Below are 23561 nucleotides of genomic sequence, written 5' to 3' on the forward strand. Positions count from 1 at the left end.
TGCTACACAGCCATACATAGATTTAAGCTGACATACAGTACCAGTCAAAAGTTTGGACACACCTACTCATTTAAGGGATTTTCTTTATTTTTTTTTTTACTATTTTCTACATTGTAGAATAATAGTGAAGACATCAAAACTATGAAATTACACATACGACATCATGTAGTAACCAAAAATAAGTGTTAAACAAATTTAGATTCTTCAAAGTAGCCACCCAAATATAAAACATATTTAGATTCTTCAAAGTAGCCACCCATTGCCTTGAAGACAGCTTTGCACACTCTTGGCATACAGCCACCACCATACATAAAAAATATGAAGACTGCTATTCAGTGATGCGTTATGTTGGATTTTCCCCAAACATAACGCTTTGTATTCAGGACATAAAGTCCTGAATTTGTGTATGTATGTGTGTGTGTGTGTGTGTGGGGAGTGATCCTAAATGAGCACTCTTTTTTTTGGTCTTGGGGACAGGTTAGAGCTATCTGGCAGTGAAAAGCAGAATGGAGCTCTGTTAGCATCATGCTATCTGGCAGTGAAAAGCTGAATGGAGCTCTGTTAGCATCATGCTATCTGGCAGTGAAAAGCGGAATGGAGCTCTGTTAGCATCATGCTATCTGGCTGTGAAAAGTGGAATGGAGCTCTGTTAGCATCATGCTATCTGGCAGTGAAAAGCAGAATGGAGCTCTGTTAGCATCATGCTATCTGGCAGTGAAAAGCGGAATGGAGCTCTGTTAGCATCATGCTATCTGGCAGTGAAAAGAAGAACGGAGCTCTGTTAGGAGGGACACAGACATTCCTGAGCATGTCCATCACAGAGTTGACAGCAGAATGGAGCCTACACGCTATTTCCCCCCAGTGGAGAGCAAAAACAGAGGGACTATTAAACAGCGTTTGCATCCCAAATGGTACCCTATTACCTACATAGTCACTGTAGGGAATATGGTGCCATTTGGGACGCATCCAGACAGTCCAACAGAGCTGGAGGACAGAGAGGCTGAGGCTTTTAGCTGCCCAATTAACCTTGCCAATAACACTGAGCAGAGCTGTCACAAGAGAGGAGACCAGGTCTCTCCTTCTCCCCCTTCCTCCGTCAGACAATCCAAACATCCGCTCCCCTTATAAACAAATCCATCCCCAGTCCTCCTTCCAACGTTCGCTCACTCATTCCCTACATCCATCCCTCTCTCCTCCAGGGCTCCTGCCTGGTGAGCGGCTCCAGACCCCCACGGTCCGTCAGGACCACCGGACGTCCACTGACATGGGTCTGCGGAGAGGGCAAACTTCTTCCAGGTCAGAGGTAAATTGGGTAGTGTCTCTGGAGTGAGAGGGTCAGGACCAAGACGAGGGGCTCCAGGGCTTTGACAACCGTGTTTATTCATGTATTCTTTATTTAACCAGGGAAGTCACTGAGATTGGCATCTCTTTCGAGTGAGCCCTGGCCAAGAAAACAGCATACAGAATTGATTTGTGGATCCAGTGTGGTCTGTTTCATGTGGTTTCATCAACATTGATCAATACAACATGATGTATCTATAGGGATGTCAATAAGGCAGAGGTGCCACAGATTCAGACTAAAACCAAATGTCTCACTCATTAAAACACCTCTAAGCCTAATTCACTAACTACTTCCATCTTTCCTCTCCATCCCTCTCATCTCAGCTCTAACAGGGGATTTGGAGAGAAGAGGAAAGAAGAGGTGGAGTGATCTCTCTCAGAACAGAAGGATATAATGATCCACTCAGGAGGAGAGCATTAGTGTTAGAGCCAGACCTAGTTAGTGGCACTTGTGATGAACACAACTAAAGTACCTCTGACAACCAGTCAGAGACAGAGACTGATAAGAGGACGTGAGCCAGACACATAGGAAGTCAGACACATGGAGAGCGAGAGAGGGGGATTATCGTGTGTGTGTGTGTGTGTGTGTCTAAGAGTACAATGGTACGTTCTCTATTAAATCAATCCACACGGTGAGTCCAGATAAACATTTAGGGTTGTTTGATGTAATTCCATCAATTCACATGAAGTGTACCAGTTTCTTTAATTATTATTTTATAATTATAGAATGTTTCACATGAACAGTCTGCATCTACTAGGAGCAGTGGTATGGTTGAGTCTTGACAGTCAACACAGCAAAACAAAAAAGAAACAGTATGGTATCTCAATAGTCAATATCTACAATCACTCACTGTGATATAGCTTCAGACTGATAACACTCAAAGAAAATAATAAAGAGCAGTGGATTGGTTTCCCAAACAATCATCATTATAACACTCAAATACAACAGCAGCCTTCTCAAAACCACATACAGTACTCAGCAAGGTGTAACAAAGTATTTCTCACACAGACCTTCAATAACTAATACCAGAATAATTCAATACAAGTTGGTGAAATAATCAAATAGTCATCAAACCATGACCTTGTGGATAATCAACCTTTGATGATCAGATAACCTGCAACTAGGTCACGGATAATACTGTCAAAAGAAAAGTTGTTTCAATTCAGTCGCGTTTATCTAAATAAACAAGCAACTCGAGCACAAAACTGTCTTCAATGACAATGTCTTTCCGCTCTCTTCATGGAACTCTTTAATCCCATGAGAGAGAGAATAATGTTCTTTCTTTAAGAGTCACTGAGAAACACCTATCCAGAGCGACTTACAGTTAGTGCGTTCATCTTAAAATAGATAGCTAGGTGGGACAACCACATATCACAGGCATAGAAAGTAAACTGTTCCTCAATAATGTAGCTGTCAGTAGAGTCAGACCTAGAAGGGGGGTGGGGGTCAAGTGCAGGTTGTGTTTATTTAATTTGTATTTTGGGGGGTGGGTCGAGGTGAGGAGGAGAATTATTTAAGATACTGTTTGAAGAGGTAGGGTTTCAGATGTTTTTGGAAGATGGGCAGGGACTCTGCTGTCCTAGCTTCAGCGGGAAGATGGTTCCCCAATTGGGGTGCCAGGACAGAGAAGAGCTTGGACTTGGCTGAGTGGGAGCTGCCTTCCCTTAGGGGTGGGAGGGCCAAGAGACCTGAGGTGGCAGATTGGAGTACTCGGATTGGGGTGTAGGGTTTGAGCATAGCTGAAGGTAAGGAGGGGCAGTTCCTCCTGCTGTTCCGTAGGTAAGCACCGGGGTCTTGTTGTGGATGTGGGCTTCAGCTAGACGAGTGTGCGGAGGAGTGGGGTGACATGAGAGAACTTGGGAAAGTTGAAAACCAGGCGTGCTGCTGTGTTCTGGATAAGTTGAAGGGGTTTGATGGCACAAGCGGCGAGCAAAGCCAACAGCGAGTTGCAGTAGGCTAGACGGAAGAGGACAAGTGCCTGGATTAGAACCTGTGGCACTTCCTGTGTGAGGTAGTGTCGTACTCTACAGATGTTGTAGAGGATGAACCTGCAGGAGTGAGTCACTGCTTTGATGTTTGTAGAGAACGACACAGTGTTGTCCAGGGTCAAGTTGAAGGTTCTTTGAACTCTGGGAGGGTGACACTGGAGTTGTCAACCGTGATGGAGGTCTTTGAGTGGATAGGCTTTCCCCGGGAGGAAGAGCAATTCCATCTTGTCGAGGTGTAGCTTGAGGTGGTAGGCCGACATCCAAGTTAAGATATCTGCCAGGCACGCAGAGATGTGTGTCGCCACATGGGTGTCAGAAGGGGGGATGAGAAAGGTTGTTGAGTGTTATCCGCATAGCAATGATAGGAGACGCCATGTGAGGATATGACGGAGCCGAGTGACTTGATGTATAGAGAGAAGAGGCCTAAGTAGAGAGAGTATGTGGTGCAGACACAGATCCTCTCCACGTCACCTGGTAGGATGCAATCCAAGAGTGTGCATAGCCTGAGACGCCCAGCCCTGAGAGGGTGGAGAGGAGGATCTGATGGTTCACGGTGTCAAAGGCAGCGGATAAATCTAGGAGGAGGAGGAGAGCGAGAGAGCGAGAGAGAGAGAGAGAGAGAGGGCGAGAGAGAGAGAGAGCTTTGGCATTTCGGAGAGCCTCCGTGACACAGAGAAGAGCAGTCTCAGTTGAGTGACCCGTCTTGAAGCCTGACTGGTTAGGGTCAAGAAGATTGTTCTGAGAAAGATAACGAGAAAGTTGATCAGACAGCACGCTCAAGTGCTTTGGAAAGAAAATAAATTAAAGTCAGAGGGGACGCAGCCAGTGGTCAGGGAGGATTTGATGAGGGACGTGAGGAATGGGAGAAGGTCTCCAGAGATAATCTGGAGAAGGAGGAGGGGATGGGATTGAGCAGGCAAGTTGTCGGATGGCCAGACCCACCAGTCGCAGCATGTCATCTGGAGAGGGGAGAAAGAGGTCAAGGCGTACGGTAGTTCTGTGTGAGTGAGACCAGTGGACTCAATCGGCTGAGTGAATGAGTAGCGGATGTTGTCAACTTTGTTTTCCAAAGTGGTTGACAAAGTCGTCCGCAGAGGGAGGAGGGAAGGGGTGGATGATGTAGAAGGTGGAAAAGTGTTTCCTAGGGTTAGGCAGAAGTTTGAAATTTAGCATGGTAGAAAGTGGCTTTAGCAGCTGATAGAGGAAGAGAAGGTTCTTTAAAAGTTTAGTTTTCCTCCATTTCACTCAGCTGCCCACAATCCTGTTCTGTAGGCTCGCAATGAGTCACTCAGCCACGGAGCAGGAGTGGAAGGCCGATCTGGCCTGGAAGAAAGGAGACAGTGAGAGTCATAGGATGCGGAAAGGGAGGAGAGTAGGGTCAAAGAGGCAGAATCATAAGACAAAAGGGAGAATCCTCCAGTATTTATGCTGCAGTAGTTTATGTGTCGGGGGGCTAGGGTCAGTTTGTTGTATCTGGAGTACTTCTCCTGTCCTATCTGGTGTCCTGTGTGAATTTAAGTATGCCCTCTCTAATTCGCTCTCTCTTTCTTTCTCTCTCTCGGAGGACCTGAGCCCTAGGACCATGCCTCAGGACTACCTGACATGATGACTCCTTGCTGTCCCCAGTCCACCTGGCCGTGCTGCTGCTCAAGTTTCAACTGTTCTGCCTGTGATTATTATTATTATTTGACCATGCTGGTCATTTATGAACATTTGAACATCTTGGCCATGTTCTGTTATAATCTCCACCCGGCACAGCCAGAAGAGGACTGGCCACCCCACATAGCCTGGTTCCTCTCTAGGTTTCTTCCTCGGTTTTAGCCTTTCTAGGGAGTTTTTCCTAGCCACCGTGCTTTTACACCTGCATTGCTTGCTGTTTGGGGTTTTAGGCTGGGTTTCTGTACAGCACTTTGAGATATCAGCTGATGTACAAAGGGCTATATAAATAAATTTGATTTGATTTAGCAGAAGGGAGAGATTATAGGATAGAAGAGGAGAAGGGCGAAGATTGTGACGGTGGGTGACCATCTGGATAGGGTTGGTTAGGGTTGGGAGAAAGGCAGACCGAAAAGGAAACTAAGTAGTGATCAGAAACCTGGAGGGGTGTTGCAGTGAGATTAGTAGGCGAGCAGCCTCTTGGTAAAGATGAGGTCAAGCATATTGCCTGCCTTGTGAGTTGGAAGGGATTGGGAAAGGGTGAGGTCAAAAGAGGGAAGGAGGAGAAAGAGAATTGGAAAGAAATTAATCGAAGGCAGACGTCGGGAAGTTGAAGTCGCCAAGTATGAAGAGCGGTGAGCCATCATCAGGAAATTAGCTTATCACAGTGTCAAGCTCATTGAGGAATTCTCCAGGGGTACCTGGTGGGCGATAGATGACAATGTTAAGCTTGAGTGGACAAGTGACAGTATGGCATTTAAATGAGTAGATGGACAGATGAGAGGGAGAAAATCTCCATTTAGGAGAAATTAGTAGACCTGTGCCACCACCACGACAACCAGATGCTCTCAGACTATAAGAGAAAACAGTCAGATGAAGAGCAGCTGGAGAAGCAGTGCTCGTCAGGGCGAAAAAGTCAAGGGACTGAAGGGTAGCATCGGCTGAAATTAACTCAGCGTTCTTGACTGCAGATCGGCAGTTCCAAACGCTGCCAGAGACCTGGAATTCTACATGGGTTGTGCATGCAGGCTACACTAAATTAGAAGGGTTGCAACAAAGGGTTGGGGAGTGTCTGTAAAGCCTACAGGGAGAGGTGCAAACAGGTAAAGAAAACACACACAGTTGACAAAGCAACAAAATAGCAAAATTAGTTCCACTGTAAACAACTAGGTAAGATACTCAAGTGAGAGTGGTGTGAAGCCCTCCTCTCTTTCCTTCCTCGATCAACTCGGCAGAACAGTCTTTGTTTCGGTGAGTCTTAGTTTTGCGACAAACCGTCACTGATACGACTGCCGATAAACAGCCGCCGCTGAGAAACCAGGGGAACCTGAAGAGCTAACACTAATTGCCTAGCAGAGGTGGCGAGCACACCTCCCTATACTAATTGCCTAGGAGAGGCTCTATATTCAAACAGGCAATTTATTTCTGTCCTTTTCTTCCGCATCGTGTAGAATGTGGTTGTTAGTCCTACCTCTTCTGAATAACAAGGTGGTTTATTGAATCTTAGAACATCTTTGTTCTGTTTACTGATTGACTGGGTCAGCGGAGAGACAGTGATCTTGACCAATGTCATGACTTGCCCTCTTGGGTAAGAATCATAGGTGGCAGATCAGCCCCCCCCCCCCCTCTCTCATGAGTTTTATGACTTAACAACCAGGTCGTAAATACCTTGCAGGAACTCTTCAGAAATGGAAGTTAAAAATCCCTTTGTTACCACAGAGAGACTTTGCGGTACTGTAACATCAAAAGTTTGGACATTTCTAACAAATGTGGTGAATGGTTCGTGTGGCTCTAAACAATCATGTCAAATAAGTTTCTAATTTGTGATGGAACTAAGGACAGTAGAACATAAACTGTATCTCTGAATGTGTATATTTCTCAGTTATCAGATTTACATCTAAATGTTGTGGCTCTTATATGATTAAAAATGAAACAATTTGTGAGAAGATGAAATGTGATTTTTTGCCTTCTAAATGAGATAATGGGTTTTCATATAGTCTTTTGATACAGTGCCTTGCAAAAGTATTCATCCCCTTTGGCAGTTTTCCTATTTTGTTGCATTACAACCTGTAATTTAAATGGATTTTTATTTGGATTTCATGTAATGGACAATAACAAAATAGTCCAAAATGGTGAAGTGAAATGTTTTTATTTTATTTTTTTAAACTTGTTTCAAATTCTAAAAAAATAAACAAACGAAAAGTGGTGCGTGGATATGTATTCACCCCCTTTGCTATGATGCCCCTAAATAAGATCTGATGCAACCAATTCCCTTCAGAAGTCACATAATTAATTAAATAAAGTCCACCTGTGTGCCGTCTAAGTGTCACATGATCTCAGTATATATACACACCTGTACTGAAAGGCCACAGAGTCTGCAACACCACTAAGCAAGGGGCACCACCAAGAAAGCGGCACAATGAAGACCAAGGAGCTCTACAAACAGGTCAGGGACAAAGTTGTGGAGAAGTACAGATCAGGGTTGGGTTATAAAAAAATATCAGAAACTTTGAACATCGCACGGGGCACCAATAAATCCATTATTATTATTCCATTAAAAATGGAAAAAATATGGCACCTCAAAAAACCTGCCACGAAAGTGCCGCCCACAAAAACTCATGGACAATGCAAAGAGGGCATTAATTAATCAGAGAGGCAACAAAGAGACCACAGCGGAGATTGGCGTATCTGTCCATAGGACCACTTTAAGCCGTACACTCCACAGAGCTGGGCTTTAAGGAAGAGTGTCCAGAAAAAAAATAAGCAAACATGTTTGTTGTTTGCCAAAAGGCGAAGACTTCCCAAACATGTGGAAGAAGGTACTCTGGTCAGATGAGACTAAAATTTAGCTTTTTGGCCATCAAGGAAAAAGCTATGTCTGGCGTAAACCCAAAACCTCTCATCACCCTGAGAACACCATCCCTACAGTGAAGCATGGTGGTGGCAGCATCATGTTTTGGGGATGTTTTTCATCGGCAGGGACTGGGAAACTGATCAGAATTGAAGGAATGGCGCTAAATACAGGGGAATTCTTTTTTTTTTTTACCCCTTTTTCTCCCCAATTTCGTGGTATCCAATTGCTGTAGTACCTACTATCTTGTCTCATCGCTACAACTCCCGTACGGGCTCGGGAGAGACGAAGGTTGAAAGTCGTGAGTCCTCCGATACACAACCCAACCAAGCCGCACTGCTTCTTAACACAGCGGACATCCAACCCGGAAGTCAGCCGCACCAATGCGCCGGAGGAAACACTGTGCACCTGGCTACCTTGGTTAGCGCACACTGCGCCCAGCCCGCCACAGGAGTCGCTGGTGCGCGATGAGACAAGGACACCCCTACCGACCAAGCCCTCCCTAACCCGGGCGACGCTAGGCCAATTGTGCGTCGCCCCACGGACCTCCCGGTCGCGGCCGGTTACGACAGAGCCTGGGCGCAAACCCAGGGACTCTGATGGCACAGCTGGCGCTGCAGTACAGCGCCCTTAACCACTGCGCCACCCGGGAGGCCCCATACAGGGAAATTCTTGAGAAAAACCTGTTCCAGTCTTCCAGAGATTTGAGACTGGGACAGAGGTTCACCTTCAAGCAGGACAATGACCCTAAGTATACTGCTAAAGCAACACTCGAGTGGTTTAAAGGGAAACATTTTAATGTCTTGGAATGGCCTAGTCAAAGCCCAGACCTCAATCCAATTGAGAATCTGTGGTATGATTTAAAGATTGCTGTACACCAGCGGAACCCATATGAATACTTTCGCAAGCCACTGTAAGTCAGTAACCATGCCCATGTGAGCACAGACATTTTGACAAAAGGAGGGAATGCCATTCTCCCCCAAGTGTTTAAAAGGACTCGCTGAAGAATTTACATTAGACCAAGTAGGCGGACAGTAAGCAGGACGTCACGAATGGTTAGACAATAAAGACCAGAAAAACGTGGAGCGGTGGCTGCACGTTGAAATGGTAGGAATTTAAATCTCTATAGAGACCAGACAGTGTGAAGCGGTGGATACACGGCTGAGCAATGGTTTAAAACTAAAGACCAGTGTGACCGACAGCATGAGCTGAAAGATACGAAATGGTTAGAAACTCTGAAACTCTCTCTCAAAGAAGACAACACAGGAACATCAGTCTGCAGCTGTTTAAGTACTTTAGTCTAGTAAACTCGACCGAGAACCACCGGGTAGTACTTTGAAGGACCCATTCTAACGAACACTTCCAGAATGAAGATTCACTCTAACAGACACTCCGAGATCAAGAAGCTATTACTACAAAGGACATGGTGACCTCTGGTGGACAAAGCAGAGAATTACACAACCAGAGACTTGGATCGAGTAGATGGATCGAGTGATTTCACCAGAGAGAGACAAAAGACATACAAGCATAAATATATACATTGTATTTCTAAATCCGAGTGAGCGGTTGATAGGGTGCTATATATCAATATTTACGTTGAGCTTATTATTTAACTGTATGTACGATAGTTGAATTCCTGTGTCCCTTCTCCCCCACCCCCCTTTTCATTGTGTAACAAGCAGTCATATCGGGTTAGTCCACTAGGGACTTTTCATTGCATCATATGTTAGTAACCAATGTATAATCTATCCTGTGTGTGTGTTTATGTAATTCTGTGTGATTATTTACACTGCACAAAAAAATAAAGGGAACACTAAAATAACACATCCTAGATCTGAATGAATGAAATACTCTTATTAAATACTTTTTTCTTTACATAGTTGAATGTGCTGACAACAAAATCACACAAAAATTATCAATGGAAATCAAATTTATCAACCCATGGAGGTCTGGATTTGGAGTCACACTCAAAATTAAAGTGGAAAACCACACTACAGGCTGATCCAACTTTGATGTAATGTCCTTAAAACAAGTCAAAATGTGGCTCAGTAGTGTGTGTGGCCTCCACGTGCCTGTATGACCTCCCTACAACGCCTGGGCATGCTCCTGATGAGGTGGCGGATGGTCTCCTGAGGGATCTCCTCCCAGACCTGGACTAAAGCATCCGCCAACTCCTGGACAGTCTGTAGTGCAACGTGGCGTTGGTGGATGGAGCGAAACATGATGTCCCAGATGTGCTCAATTGGATTCAGGTCTGGGGAACGGGCGGGCCAGTCCATAGCATCAATGCCTTCCTCTTGCAGGAACTGCTGACACACTCCAGCCACATGAGGTCTAGCATTATCTTGCATTAGGAGGAACCCAGGGCCAACCGCACCAGCATATGGTCTCACAAGGGGTCTGAGGATCTCATCTCGGTACCTAATGGCAGTCAGGCTACCTCTGGCAAGCACATGGAGGGCTGTGCGGCCCCCCAAAGAAATGCCACCCCCCACCATGACTGACCCACCGCCAAATGCTGGAAGATGTTGCAGGCAGCAGAACGTTCTCCACGGCGTCTCCAGACTCTGTTACGTCTGTCACATGTGTTCAGTGTGAACCTGCTTTAATCTGTGAAGAGCACAGGGCGCCAGTGGCGAATTTGCCAATCTGGTGTTCTCTGGCAAATGCCAAATGTCCTGCACGGTGTTGGGCTGTAAGCACAACCCCCACCTGTGGACGTCGGGCCCTCATACCACCCTCATGGAGTCTGTTTCTGACCGTTTGAGCAGACACATGCACATTTGTGGCCTGCTGGAGGTCATTTTGCAGGGCCCTGGCAGTGCTCCTCCTGCTCCTCCTTGCACAAAGGTGGAGGTAGCGGTCCTGCTGCTGGGTTGTTGCCCTCCTACGGCCTCCTCCACGTCTCCTCATCAGTCTCCTGGTAGCGCCTCCATGCTCTGGACACTACGCTGACAGACACAGCCAACCTTCTTGCCACAGCTCGCATTGATGTGCCATCCTGGATGAGCTGCACTACCTGAGCCACTTGCGTGGGTTGTAGACTCCGTCTCATGCTACCACGAGTGAAAGCACCACCAGCATTCAAAAGTGACCAAAACATCAGCCAGGAAGCATAGGAACTGAGAAGTGGTCTGTGGTCACCCCCTGCAGAACCACTCCTTTATTGGGGGTGTCTTGCTAATTGCCTATAATTTCCACCTGTTGTCTATTCCATTTGCACAACAGCATGTGAAATTGATTGTAAATCAGTGTTGCTTCCTAAGTGGACAGTTTGATTTCACAGAAGTGTGATTGACTTGGAGTTACATTGTGTTGTTTAAGTGTTCCCTTTATTTTTTTGAGCAGTGTAGTTAGTAAATAAATAAGCAAATGTGTGTATTGCTGATTCATCATGGAGACTAGGGTTCGTGCAGATTTATAGGATATTACGACATTCAGAATTAGAATGAAATAGGAGCAAATTATTGATGGATGACAGATAGTATATCAAGATATTCTGATATTTTTGAGTTAATTTGGGAAACAGTAACTCGTTAAATAAACTTTTCCAGTGGTGCCCCAGATTACTACTTAACTAATTGTTATATGATTAATTTAATCATTGTAATAATTAAACATAGTTAATTGATTTGATAAAATAATCGTTATCGCATTAATCACAGCACCAATCAACTATCCCTTACATGAGTGTAGTTCTGTGCAAGTGCGTGCAAATGTGTGTATGTGTTATTCCAGAGGGAATCTGTTATTATGGGTGCTGTCAGACTGGGACTTGTAAAGATGGAAGAGAATAGAAGGCCTCAGTCTCTCCTAGCGACTTGGCACCATATCGCCTGGCTTTACTACCCAAACACACACTTTCAATAAACAGCACCAGTTACAGCAAGACCACATACACTTGGCTGGGTGGGGAGAGAGAGAAGTGTGTGCGTGTATTTGTGTGTAGGTAGAGAGGAGTGTGTTGGCGCCTGGCTGCAGCATAAGCGTTTACCCTGTGGAGAGGGCAATTCTCCTATGTCTATGTCAATCAAACAGAGATTGTGACAAAGTGTATGTGTGTGTGCATGCGCGTGAATGAGCCAGTGTTTAAAACGTGCCTGAGGTCAGAGAGAGGCCTAGGCTTTCCGCGGGAGGCATGTAACCCGTGTGCGCCCTTGTTTTTCGACACGTCAGCATAAATGTATAGATTAGCACACCACACACACACCTCATTAAGACAGGGCCTCCAGCCTCCTCATCCTGACAACCAGAGACCGCCCCCAGCAGCTATCCTCTAACCCCCAAGGTGAGGCCAGGGCCCTAAATAGTCCACTGGACTGCTCTACAAGGGAGTACATATAGCTACTGTGTATTAAATACAAAAACATTTTAAGTGACATGTTTTGTGTAGGCAATAGACAAAAAAAGACAGGAAATTCAGATGAGCAGCCCTACCCTAAGTTTTAGAGCAAACTCAGCTTATTACCTGATACTGGTTTTAATTATATCAACACCTTTCTTGAGTATTCAAATGGGAGTTCAAGGTCATAATGAATCTGACTCTGTGATTCGAGTGTCACGGTTGACAAATTTGCAAATGATTTATCCTATTTATATGAAAGAACTGCTTAACGGATTGGGGTGACGTTTGGTGAACATTTCATCGCCACTATAATGAAGGGGTTAATGGTAATGTGCATGGGTGAAACAAGTCATATCTGTCTATAAGAGTTATGCTGTAGGCTACTAAAAATGTCAAGAGATAGTTACATACTGGCGTTACATACTGTCATACAGCTATGACAATGTTTGTATTGGTAGTAGTAGGAGTTGGGGTTATGCCGGTTCATTGTTTAGCTAGCTACATATCTAAAAAGACTCCACTTCGGCAGGATTATTACATGATCCATCAAATTAGCTGGTGTGTCTGGGTGTGATTTACGGCCATCGATTGTATTTCATGAACATGTGTACATGTCTAGACAATAGGGACCCAGAGAGTGAGGGATGGTTATAGCATTTCCTTCACATGGCCCATCAATTTAGACAAGTGTGTTGGGTGTCATCTAATAACAAAATATTTATATATATTTTTTTTATCTGGACACTTTCTGTTTTTGATATTGCTCCTATGCAAGTACTATCACTGTACCGTTTACACCTGTATACTGTGCATTTGACAAATAAACATAGATTTGATAAAGTGTGTGTTTGCCACATGGCCTTACATGTGATTCCTTAAAGAGATGGGTGGGACTAAGGTTTAAGAGGCTGTGAAGTATGCTGAATGGGTGTCGACAAATAAGAGCTCTACAGTAGGTGTACCAAAACACTCAAGGGCCATTTTTTCAAGTAGGGTTACAAGTTTATCAATTTTAAAAGCAAACCAAGCTGCTTACTTTCCTAATGTTCCTCAACTGTAGTATATTATATACCATTTTCTAGCCCTGAGACTACTTTTATTCAACGTAAAAAAAACAATTTCAAATGTTGCTACATAATACCAAATCGAGGCAGTCGGTCACGTTTGTTCAGTGTAATTCGGTGCAAGGGTCTTCAAATCTTTTCTTGCCCAGGGACCCCCTCCCATGCAAATTGGCGACCCAATTTACCAATAAATTATTTGATATTGAGATAAGTGGCTGCATTGGACCTTTGTTTTAAGGTCAGCAAAAATGAATGGTAACACTTTATTTGGATATTCTGTAGAGCATCTACAAATGGACTATCAGTAACTATCTACTAACCCTAAACCTTGCTAATCAACAGATAGTATGACCATCTGTAGTCCATCTACAGATCGACTACCCAAACAAAGTGTGACCAAAATAAAACTAAGTCAAGAAAGCTTACCAGCAGCAGTAAGCAAGTTGCACTTGCTGCACTGGTAACGTATTCATGAGTGATTTTTCAAATCCTATGTCAGATACTCCAGTGAGTGTAATTGGCTCCAATTAGTGTAATATTCTCAATATTGTTTTAATTAACCTTTATTTAACTAGGCAAGTCAGTTAAAAACAAATTCAAATTTACAATGACGGCCTACACCGGCAAAACCGTAACCCGGACGACGCTGGACCAATTGTGTGCCGCCCTATGGGATTCCCAATCACGGTAAGTTGTGATAAAGCCTGGAATCGAGCCAGGGTCTGCAGTGACACCTCTAGCAATGAGATGCAGTACCTTAGACCGCTGCGCCACTCGGGAGCCCATATTACTAGCTGAGGAATAAAGAAATAAGAAATTCAGCTTTTCTACTGTTTTGTTTATTCTGTTGCCAGCGATATTCATAAAAAAATGTTTGGGGAAAAATGAACTTATTTAAAAAATATATATTTTATATTTGAGATTCTTTAAAGTAGCCACCCTTTGCCTTGACAGCTTTGCACACTCTTTGCATTCTCTCAACCAGCTTCATGAGTTAGTCACCTGGAATGCATTTCAATTAACAGGTGTGCCTTGTTAAAAGTTCATTTGTGGAATTTCTTTCCATAATGCGTTTGAGCCAATCAATTGCGTTGTGGCAAGGTAGGGGTGGTATACAGAAGATAGCCCTAATTGGTAAAAGACCAAGTCCATATTATGGCAAGAACAGCTCAAATAAGCAAAGAGAAACGACAGTCCATCATTGCTTTAAGACATGAAGGTCAGTCAATCCGGAACATCAAGAACTTTTAAAGTTTCTTCAAGTGTAGTCGCACAAACCATCAAGCGCTATGATGAAACTGCTGAATTGCTGAAAAGAAACCACGACTAGAGGACACCAATAAGAGACTTGCTTGGGCCAAGAAACATGAGCAATGGACATTAGACCGGTGAAAATCTGTCCTTTGTTAAAATGTGAAATTTTTGGTTTACAACCGCCGTGTCTGAGAGACAGAGTAGGTGAATGGAAAAGTTTTGAGAATGACACAAATATTAATTTCCAAAGTTTGCTGCTTCAGTGTCTTTAGATATTTTTGTCAGATGTTACTATGGAATACTGAAGTATAATTAAAAGGCTTTCATAAGTGTCAAAGGCTTTTAATGACAATGAAGTTGATGCAAAACGTCAATATTTGCAGTGTTGACCATTCTTTTTAAAGACCTCTGCAATCCGCCCTGGCATGCTGTCAATTAACTTCTGGGCCACACTGATGGCAGCCCATTCTTGCATAATCCATGCTTGGAGATGTTCAGAATTTGTGGGTTTTTGTTAGTCCACACGCCTAATGAGGATTGACCACAAGTTCTCAATGGGATTAAGGTCTGGGGAATTTCCTGGCCATGGACCCAAAATATCTATGTTTTGTTCCAAGAGCCACTTAGTTATCACTTTTGCCTTATGGCAACGTGCTCCATCATACTCGAAAAGGCATTGTTCGTCACCAAACTGTTCCTGGATGGATGGGAGTAGTTTTTTTTCCAGATGCCACAAAACAAATTTGCATACAGTGGGGAGAACAAGTATTTGATAAAATCACCAGTGTTTCCTACTTACAAAGCATGTAGAGGTCTGTCATTTTTTTAATCAGAGGTACACTTCAACTGTGAGAGACGGAATCTAAAACAAAAATCCAGAAAATCACATTGTATGATTTTTAAGTAATTAATTTGCATTTTATTGCATGACATAAGTATTTGATACATCAGAAAAGCAGAACTTAATATTTGGTACAGAAACCTTTGTTTGCAATTACAGAGATCATACGTTTCCTGTAGTTCTTGACCAGGTTTGCACACACTGCAGCAGGGATTTTGGCCCACTCCTCCATACAGACCATCTCCAGATCCTTCAGGTTTTGTGGCTGTCGCTGGACAATACGGACTTTCAGCTCCCTCCAAAGATTTTCTATTGGGTTCAGGTCTGGAGACTGGCTAGGCCACTCCAGGACCTTGAGATGCTTCTTACGGAGCCACTCCTTAGTTGCCCTGGCTGTGTGTTTCGGGTCGTTGTCATGCTGGAAGACCCAGCCGCGACCCATCTTCAATGCTCTTACTGAGGGAAGGAGGTTGTTGGCAAAGATCTCGTGATACATGGCCCCATCCATCCTCCCCTCAATACGGTGCAGTCGTCCTGTCCCCTTTGCAGAAAAGCATCCCCAAAGAATGATGTTTCCACCTCCATGCTTCATGGTTGGGATGGTGTTCTTGGGGTTGTACTCATCTTTCTTCTTCCTCCAAACACGGTGAGTGGAGTTTAGACCAAAAAGCCCAATTTTTGTCTCATCAGACCACATCGCCTTCTCTCATCCCTCCTCTGGATCATCCAGATGGTCATTGGCAGACTTCAGACGGACCTGGACATGCGCTGGCTTGAGCAGGGGGACCTTGCATGCGCTGCAGGATTTTAATCCATGATGGCATAGTGTGTTACCAATGGCTTTCTTTGAGACTGTGGTCCCAGCTCTCGTCAGGTCATTGACCAGGTCCTGCCGTGTAGTTCTGGGCTGATCCCTCACCTTCCTCATGATCATTGATGCCCCACGAGTTGAGATCTTGCATGGAGCCCCAGACCGAGGGTGATTGACCGTCATCTTGAACTTCTGCCATTTTCTAATAATTGTGCCAACAGTTGTTGCCTTCTCACCAAGCTGCTTGCCTATTGTCCTGTAGCATATCCCAGCCTTGTGCAGGTCTACAATTTTTCCCTGATGTCCTTACACAGCTCGCTGCTCTTGGCCATTGTGGAGAGGTTGGAGTCTGTTTGATTGAGTGTGTAGACAGGTGTCTTTATACAGGTAACAAGTTCAAACAGGTGCAGTTAATACAGGTAATGAGTGGAGAACCGGAGGGCTTCTTAAAGAAAAACTAACAGGTCTGTGAGCCGGAATTCTTACTGGTTGGTAGGTGATCAAATACTTATGTCATGCAATAAAATGCAAATTAATTACTTAAAAATCATACAATGTGATTTTCTGGATTTTTGTTTTAGATTCCGTCTCTCACAGTTGAAGTGTACCTATGATAAAAATTACAGACCTCTACATGCTTTGTAAGTAGGAAAACCTGCAAAATCGGCAGTGTATCAAATACTTGTTCTCCCCACTGTATGCAAATTGCCATCATACAAACTGAGGCAGCAGACTTTGTGAAAATTAATATTTGTGCCATTCTCAAAACTTCTGGCCACGACTGTCGATGTCTTAACCGACTTCCCAAAACCACAGTTAACAAGAAATTTGTGGCGTGGTTGAAAAACAAGTTTTAATGGCTCCAACCTAAGTGTATGTAAACTTCTGACTTCAACTGTATATATAAATTTTTTAAATAACCTTTCTTCAGACCTTTGCCAATGATTGACATTTGAGGGGTCAGACTTACTGTGTAATAAGTCCATATGTTCAGTCAAAATGACTTATTTACAAATTGTCCTTCAAAGGGATGCCTTGGGATTTTGTCAATGACGCCCTTCATCTACTTCCCCAGAATCAGACGAACTCTTGGGTACCATTTATGTCTGCGTGCAGTTTGAAGGAAGTTCATTTTATACCGCTCATAGCCTACTAGACTCTGTAGCATATGCTGTGCGCGTGTGATAAAATAAATGACGACTAACAAAAATGGACACAAACCAATTTAATGCCACAAAATTATGCAAATTAACCTAATCGACCGATCAAATGTATTTACATCGACTGGTATTTCCATAATTTCTCCCAAAGAATTTGACCGGCGGCAATCTTTTATAAAATATCTTTTTTTTTTCTTGCCAAAAGCTGGCAATGATCAGTTAAAGGAAACGCTGGCACACAGTCACACACAGACACAACTCCCTGGAAAACAGTGGCAAATGTAACAGAGTAGTTAAATAAAAATGAATGAATGAGACCGTTGCGTGCGCGCCGCGCACACACACCAAACACCTGAAACTACGCACACCTCTGCCTGCCAAGACCAATGTGACCGCTTGCGCCACACTATTAGTATGTTAGACACTGGAAACAGCCAAAGCGTGTGTGTGTGTGTGTGTGAAAATGCAGCGATTCTCTTTCTCTCAGCTTGCAGGCTGCCATACACACTGGAGACAAATACTTAAACTCTTCTGAATGGTTTCTAGAGGATTTTCTCTCCATCTCAAGATCTGGTAGTTGTACATATTAGCCTGTTGTTTACTTAGCCAGATCAGTGAGTAGAGGTGAGGCTCGCCTAAACGGAGCCAGGCTCATCTTGGAAGAGCTACATAGCTTTGGAGAGGATTACTATAGACACGGCAGTGGAGGTAGAAGTGTGGGGTGAGGTAAAAACAGTTTAAAGGAGTGTGTGTGCTGATATAGAACTCTAACAGAGAACTGAACAGTCAGCAGAGCGGGACATAGATAGAACAGGGAGAGGGAGGGGAGTGTGTGTGTGTATCATTATGTGTGAGTAAGAGCGAGAGAGTACTTTCAAGTACCCCACTCAGCAGTTATCCGCAATGAAACCTCCTTCTCTCCCTCTCCTCCTTGTCCTCCTCTCCATTCTCTCCCTCCCAGCTGTGGCGTCTGCTGGTCGGGCCAGCTATTATCACTGATATCATTATTCTGGTAATAATAACAGCATCTGCATCGCAAATGACACCCTTTTCCCTACATAGTGCACTACTTCTGACCAGGGCCCAGTAGTGCATTATGTAGGGAACAGGGTGTCATTTGGGATGCAGCCCCGAGTCTTCCATAATGACAGTGTCTGACCACAGTGGAGCCAGCACACAAACTGACCTGGGTTCAGGGAAAGCTCGATGTCTGGAGCTAAGCCAGAGGTTTCAACATACTGCACGATCAGACTCGGATTCGTTTGGTTCGGCTCACACACAGGTTCATCTGAGCACACACTCATCCATAACAGCTTGTGAATACAATCAAAACGTTATTGTCCAATGTCAATTGGAATTATTATTTTTTTTTTGCTTCATGTTATTCCCAAACCGAACCAGTTGTAGCGGTTAAGTGCCTCGCACACAGGCACAACGGCAGTAAATGGTAGTTGAGATTTTGATGACAGAAACCCTCCGGTTGCCGTCTCACTGCAGTCACATTTCCCCCCGAGGATTGGAAGCAGCAACCCTTCTACTGGCCTAATTCTGTAAACTTGAGGCTACTGCTGACCACAAGAATGACTGATATAGGTCAGTGTGTCGTAGGATAGCGTTCATAGTGTACTGTAGGTTGCGGTGTTGTTTTCAGTACCTGCGTCAGGGTCCTGGTTGAAGCGTGCGTAGTGGGTCTGCTCCAGGCTGGGGATGCAGCATTCTATGGGCACAAAGACATATGTCTCTGGGCACAGGAGGTCTGAAGGCTGGTACTGCCCCTAGAGAGAGCGACAGAGAAAGGGGTTGTTATTTTACAATACATAACATTGAAGCACATTTTGGGGGTGGTCCCAACCGGGACTCAAACCCTGGTCCAGAAAATGTTAGCCTTAGCCGTTACGCCAAAAGACACAAACAAACATAATATTGCGGCAAATTTGGGGACTGGAACCGGGACTGGAACCAGGGTGCAGCAAATATCTACCCAACACCTTACTTAATAAGTTACTACAAGAGATCTGAACATCTTGATGAAGTTGCGACAATATTTTGAGTGTTAGACATCGTTATAAACTGAACTAGACAGTGATCATCGGGAAAGACGGATGTAGAGGAAAAGGCTGAAGAGAAAGAAATCGGGAACAGGGGGAAAGAGGAGAGTGCAGCAGAACCTTAGCCCTTTGGCCTGTTATCAAAGGCCTTGAATTGATCACATGGCTCCAAACAAACACACAGATTACACTGTAAACAAGAAGGCGCCTCCAACAGGCATGCTGCACTGTCTTACACACAGTCACATTGTACACACACACATGCTCAAACCAAACACACACATATATTGATAAACACACAAACAAGAGATTATGCAATAAAAAAAGCAGGCGCCTCCATGAGGCCTTCTGCCACATCTCAAAACACGGACGCACACACACACACACCACACACGTTCACGCACCCGTTCTCTCACACACACACACATTCTCTGTCACACACGCACACACGTTCTCTGTCACACACGCACAAACGTTCTCTGTCACACACGCACAGACGTTCTCTGTCACACACGCACACACGTTCTCTGTCACACACGCACACACGTTCTCTGTCACACACGCACACACGTTCTCTGTCACACACACGCTCACACGTACGCTCACACGTACGCTCACACGTACGCTCACACACAGTGAGGTCACAGCCTCCATTTGGTGCCAAATGAATACAACCCCGGACACGTAACCCACGATGGGGACAAACAGGGTCACCAGGGCCAGCTGAAGGGGATGTGTTAGGGAGTTAACTTATCCTGGTGCCAACAGATGAATAGAGTGGTAGTGGCATTGCAGTGGACACGCTACACACCCACTGACATTCTCTGACTGTCAACAGTCACAGACATTCTTACACTTCACCACAACTACTCTATGGGTTCCCTCATCATCGCTCAGCAAAAGCACACCAAAAGCACACCTCCACATGTTTCTCTCACATGCACACACAACTTCACCCCAACACTGGACCTCTTGAAAACAGCCGTGGGCACGGATGAGTGAAGGGACACGAGGAGAGAGGGATGGGATGGAGTGAGTAAGCCACAGTTACACTCTGTAGCACCAGAACACTTCCTAATCAGAGAGAGAGTGAACCAACGTGTAAGGACAGGCCTCTCTCTGTACTCTCCTATACCATGGCAAGAAACAGGCACAGGATGACATGGAATTTATGCAGGGCAATATAAAAAGTCTATGTCTATGTCCCAATTGGCACAATATCTTTCCTATATTGTGGACTATATAGGGAATAGGGTGCCATTTGGAAAGCAGACCATAGTAGAGTATTTTAGGCCTATTTCTATGCCCCAGTCCAAACCTTAGCCCAGAATAACATGCCTGTGCCTTTAAAGATTTGTGTGATGAAAAAAAGGTAAAAGATGTAGAGAGAGGGCCCTACATAACCAAAAATAACAGGAGACAGGAGGCTCATAGCCCAGTCAGAGAACTCAGCACTTATCCAAAAAGGAAAAAGGAGGAATAGAACACAGGTGTGTGTGAGAGCGAGAGCGAGAGAGTGCGAGAGAGAGAGGTCTGGCCACTATCTGTGAGTCAGAGAGAGAGGTCTGGCCACTATCTGTGAGTCTGTTCCCTTTCCTTATTGGACTGGAGTGTTGGCCTGAGCTCACCACCACAAGGTGTTTCTCTTCTCCTTCCTCACTCCCTCTCATCTAACCCTCATTCTTTTTCACTGTCACTCTTTCCCCCCCATCCTCAGTGTCTTCTCTCTCCTCTACAGCTTTCCTAGGTTGGCTTTAAGGCTCTCTCTTACCTCAGTTACAAATTACTTTTACAGAGTTTGCCTGGCCAGCAGATATGCTAGGGATGCATTGGTGTGACCACCATTTGCCTCATGCAGTGTGACATCTCATTCACAAAAAGTTGGTCAGGCTGATGATTGTGGCCTGTGGAATGTTGTCCCACTCTTCAATGGCTGGGTGAAGTTGTTGGATATTGGCGGGACCTGGAACACGCTGTCGTACACACTCAGAGCATCCCAAACATGCTCAATGGGTGACATGTCTGGTGAGTGTGCAGGCCATGGAAGAACTGGGACATTTTCAGCTTCTAGGAATTGCGTACAGATCCTTGCGACATGCGGCATTATCATGCTGAAACATAAGGTGATGGCGGTGGATTAATGTCACGAAATGGGCCTCAAGATTTCGTCACAGTATCTCTATGCATTCAAATTACCATTGATAAAAATGAATGCAGGCCGATTTAAACGGTATTGACGGTTACTTTATTTTCACAACAGTCTTCATCCAAAACCGTCAGTTACACCGTTATTCAATTACCGTCATAGTACTGCATGTTTTAGCTGCACAGCTAGGGCTAAGTATTGCTCAGAAGAGCAAAGACGCTTGTTAGTAATCTATTCCCTTACAATGCTGGACTGACTGGCTCCACCAATGACTACAAAACTGTCTGGATCACTAATGTCATTCTGGCGCTATGAATAGGTCTTTGCTTAATGAGTATATTGAAGTGTATTGCAAAAAATAAACAGTCAAGGAACTTAAGGAAAATGAGTTTGGGCAAGTAAACAATTGAAAAATACAATTACACACTATCACACGGACTTGGGCTACATGCGTATAAACAGACAAAAATGTTAGCCTCCAGCTATGTCGGCTCTTGAGCACACAAAGTGAGGCTGACCCTAGTACAGGGTGGTGTTCAAAGAGCAACAAATGGAAGACAACAGACTGAAGCAATATGCCGCCGATAGACATGGTCTAAGCAACTTTGCAGTATTGTTCTATTTTTCACCTTATTAGCTCATAACGTCCTTTGCATTATTACATACAGCAGGAAAAAATGTATGTTAGATTGGCGGTAACTCACCACCATTTCGATCAGAAATATGACTTTCCTAATTTGGATCCTTTGTTCATACCCCCCCAAGGCAAGTCTACCTATCCCAGAGACTGCTGCAAGACGCTGCCAGCTGAGAAGAGATATTCGGAGTGGAATTTTAGTCCGACTCATGAGGCGTGCATACCACCCACTGTTTCAGAGAATATTACTCGCTAATGAACAATCGCTGGACAATAAAGTAGACAAGCTCAGGGCGAGGATCTCCTTCCAGATAGACATCAGGGAGAGTAAAACTACCTCATGGCTCTTACCGAATATATTGTCAGAGTCCATACAGCCAGCTGGGTTCTCAGTACGTTGCACAGACAGGAATAAAGCACTCTCTGTGAAAAAGAAAGGCGGAGGAGTGTGTTTCATGATAAACTACTCATGGTGTGATTGTGGTAATGTACAGGAAGTCAAGTAATTTTGTTCATCTGACCTAGAATACCTCACAATCAAATGCTGACCGCATTACCTCCCGAGAGAATTCGGTCAACGTCACAGCCGTGCATATTCCCCCTCAAGCCGATACCACGACTACACTGGACGTTGTACAAACCACATATCCTGAGGCCACATTTATTGTAGCTGGCGATGTTATATCAACATCGCCTGCGCCACTCGTGCTTCAAAAAAAAACTCTAGACCATTGCTACTCTACCTTCTGGGACAGCTACAAAGCCCTCACTTTGGCAAATCAAATCACACCCCTTCCTATAGGCAGAAATGCAAACAGGAAGTACCCGTGGTAAGGTCAGGTCAACACTGGCCTGATCAATCGGTATCTTCAAGATTGTTTTGATCACGCGAACTGGGATATGTTCCAGATTGAGAATAACATTGACGTATACACTGGCATAGTGACTGAGTTAATCAGGAAATGTATAGGGGATGTTCTTACTTTGACATTTAAAACCTATCCAAACCAAAAACCGTGGATAGATGGCAGCATTCACGCAAAACTGAAAATGCGAACAACTGCATTTAACCACAGCAAGGTTACTGGGGATATGGTTCAGAACAAACAGTGCACTTATGCAATCACATAAGGCAATCAAAAAGGCAAAACCTCAGTAGAGAGACAAAGTGGTGTCACAAATCAACTGCTCAGACACGAGACGCATGTAGCAGGGATTCCAGACAATCGGATTATAATGGGAAAACCAGCCGGGGACACCAACGTCTTGCTCCTGGACAAGCTAAACACCTTCACCGCCTTGAGGGAAACACAGTGCCGCCAACACTGGCCACCACATGCTACGTGGACTGCGAGCTCTCGTTCCCCGTGGCGGTCGTGAGTAAGACATTTAAGCGTGTTAACCTTTGTAAGGCTCTC

The 23561-nt window shown here is 44.5% G+C and overlaps 1 protein-coding gene across 3 annotated transcripts in view; it reads right to left on the reverse strand.

The window, feature by feature from the left end:
• Positions 1 to 23561, reverse strand: part of LOC139409522 (arginyl-tRNA--protein transferase 1) — a 189475-nt gene that overhangs the window by 12805 nt on the left and 153109 nt on the right. For all 3 annotated transcript variants that reach the window (XM_071154815.1, XM_071154808.1, XM_071154797.1), the window contains one exon: positions 18967 to 19087. In XM_071154815.1, coding sequence (XP_071010916.1) covers positions 18967 to 19087 — 121 coding nt within the window. The remainder of the gene's footprint in view (positions 1 to 18966; positions 19088 to 23561) is intronic.

Source organism: Oncorhynchus clarkii, chromosome 1, assembly GCF_045791955.1.
Source record: "Oncorhynchus clarkii lewisi isolate Uvic-CL-2024 chromosome 1, UVic_Ocla_1.0, whole genome shotgun sequence".
Lineage (NCBI taxonomy): Eukaryota > Metazoa > Chordata > Actinopteri > Salmoniformes > Salmonidae > Oncorhynchus > Oncorhynchus clarkii.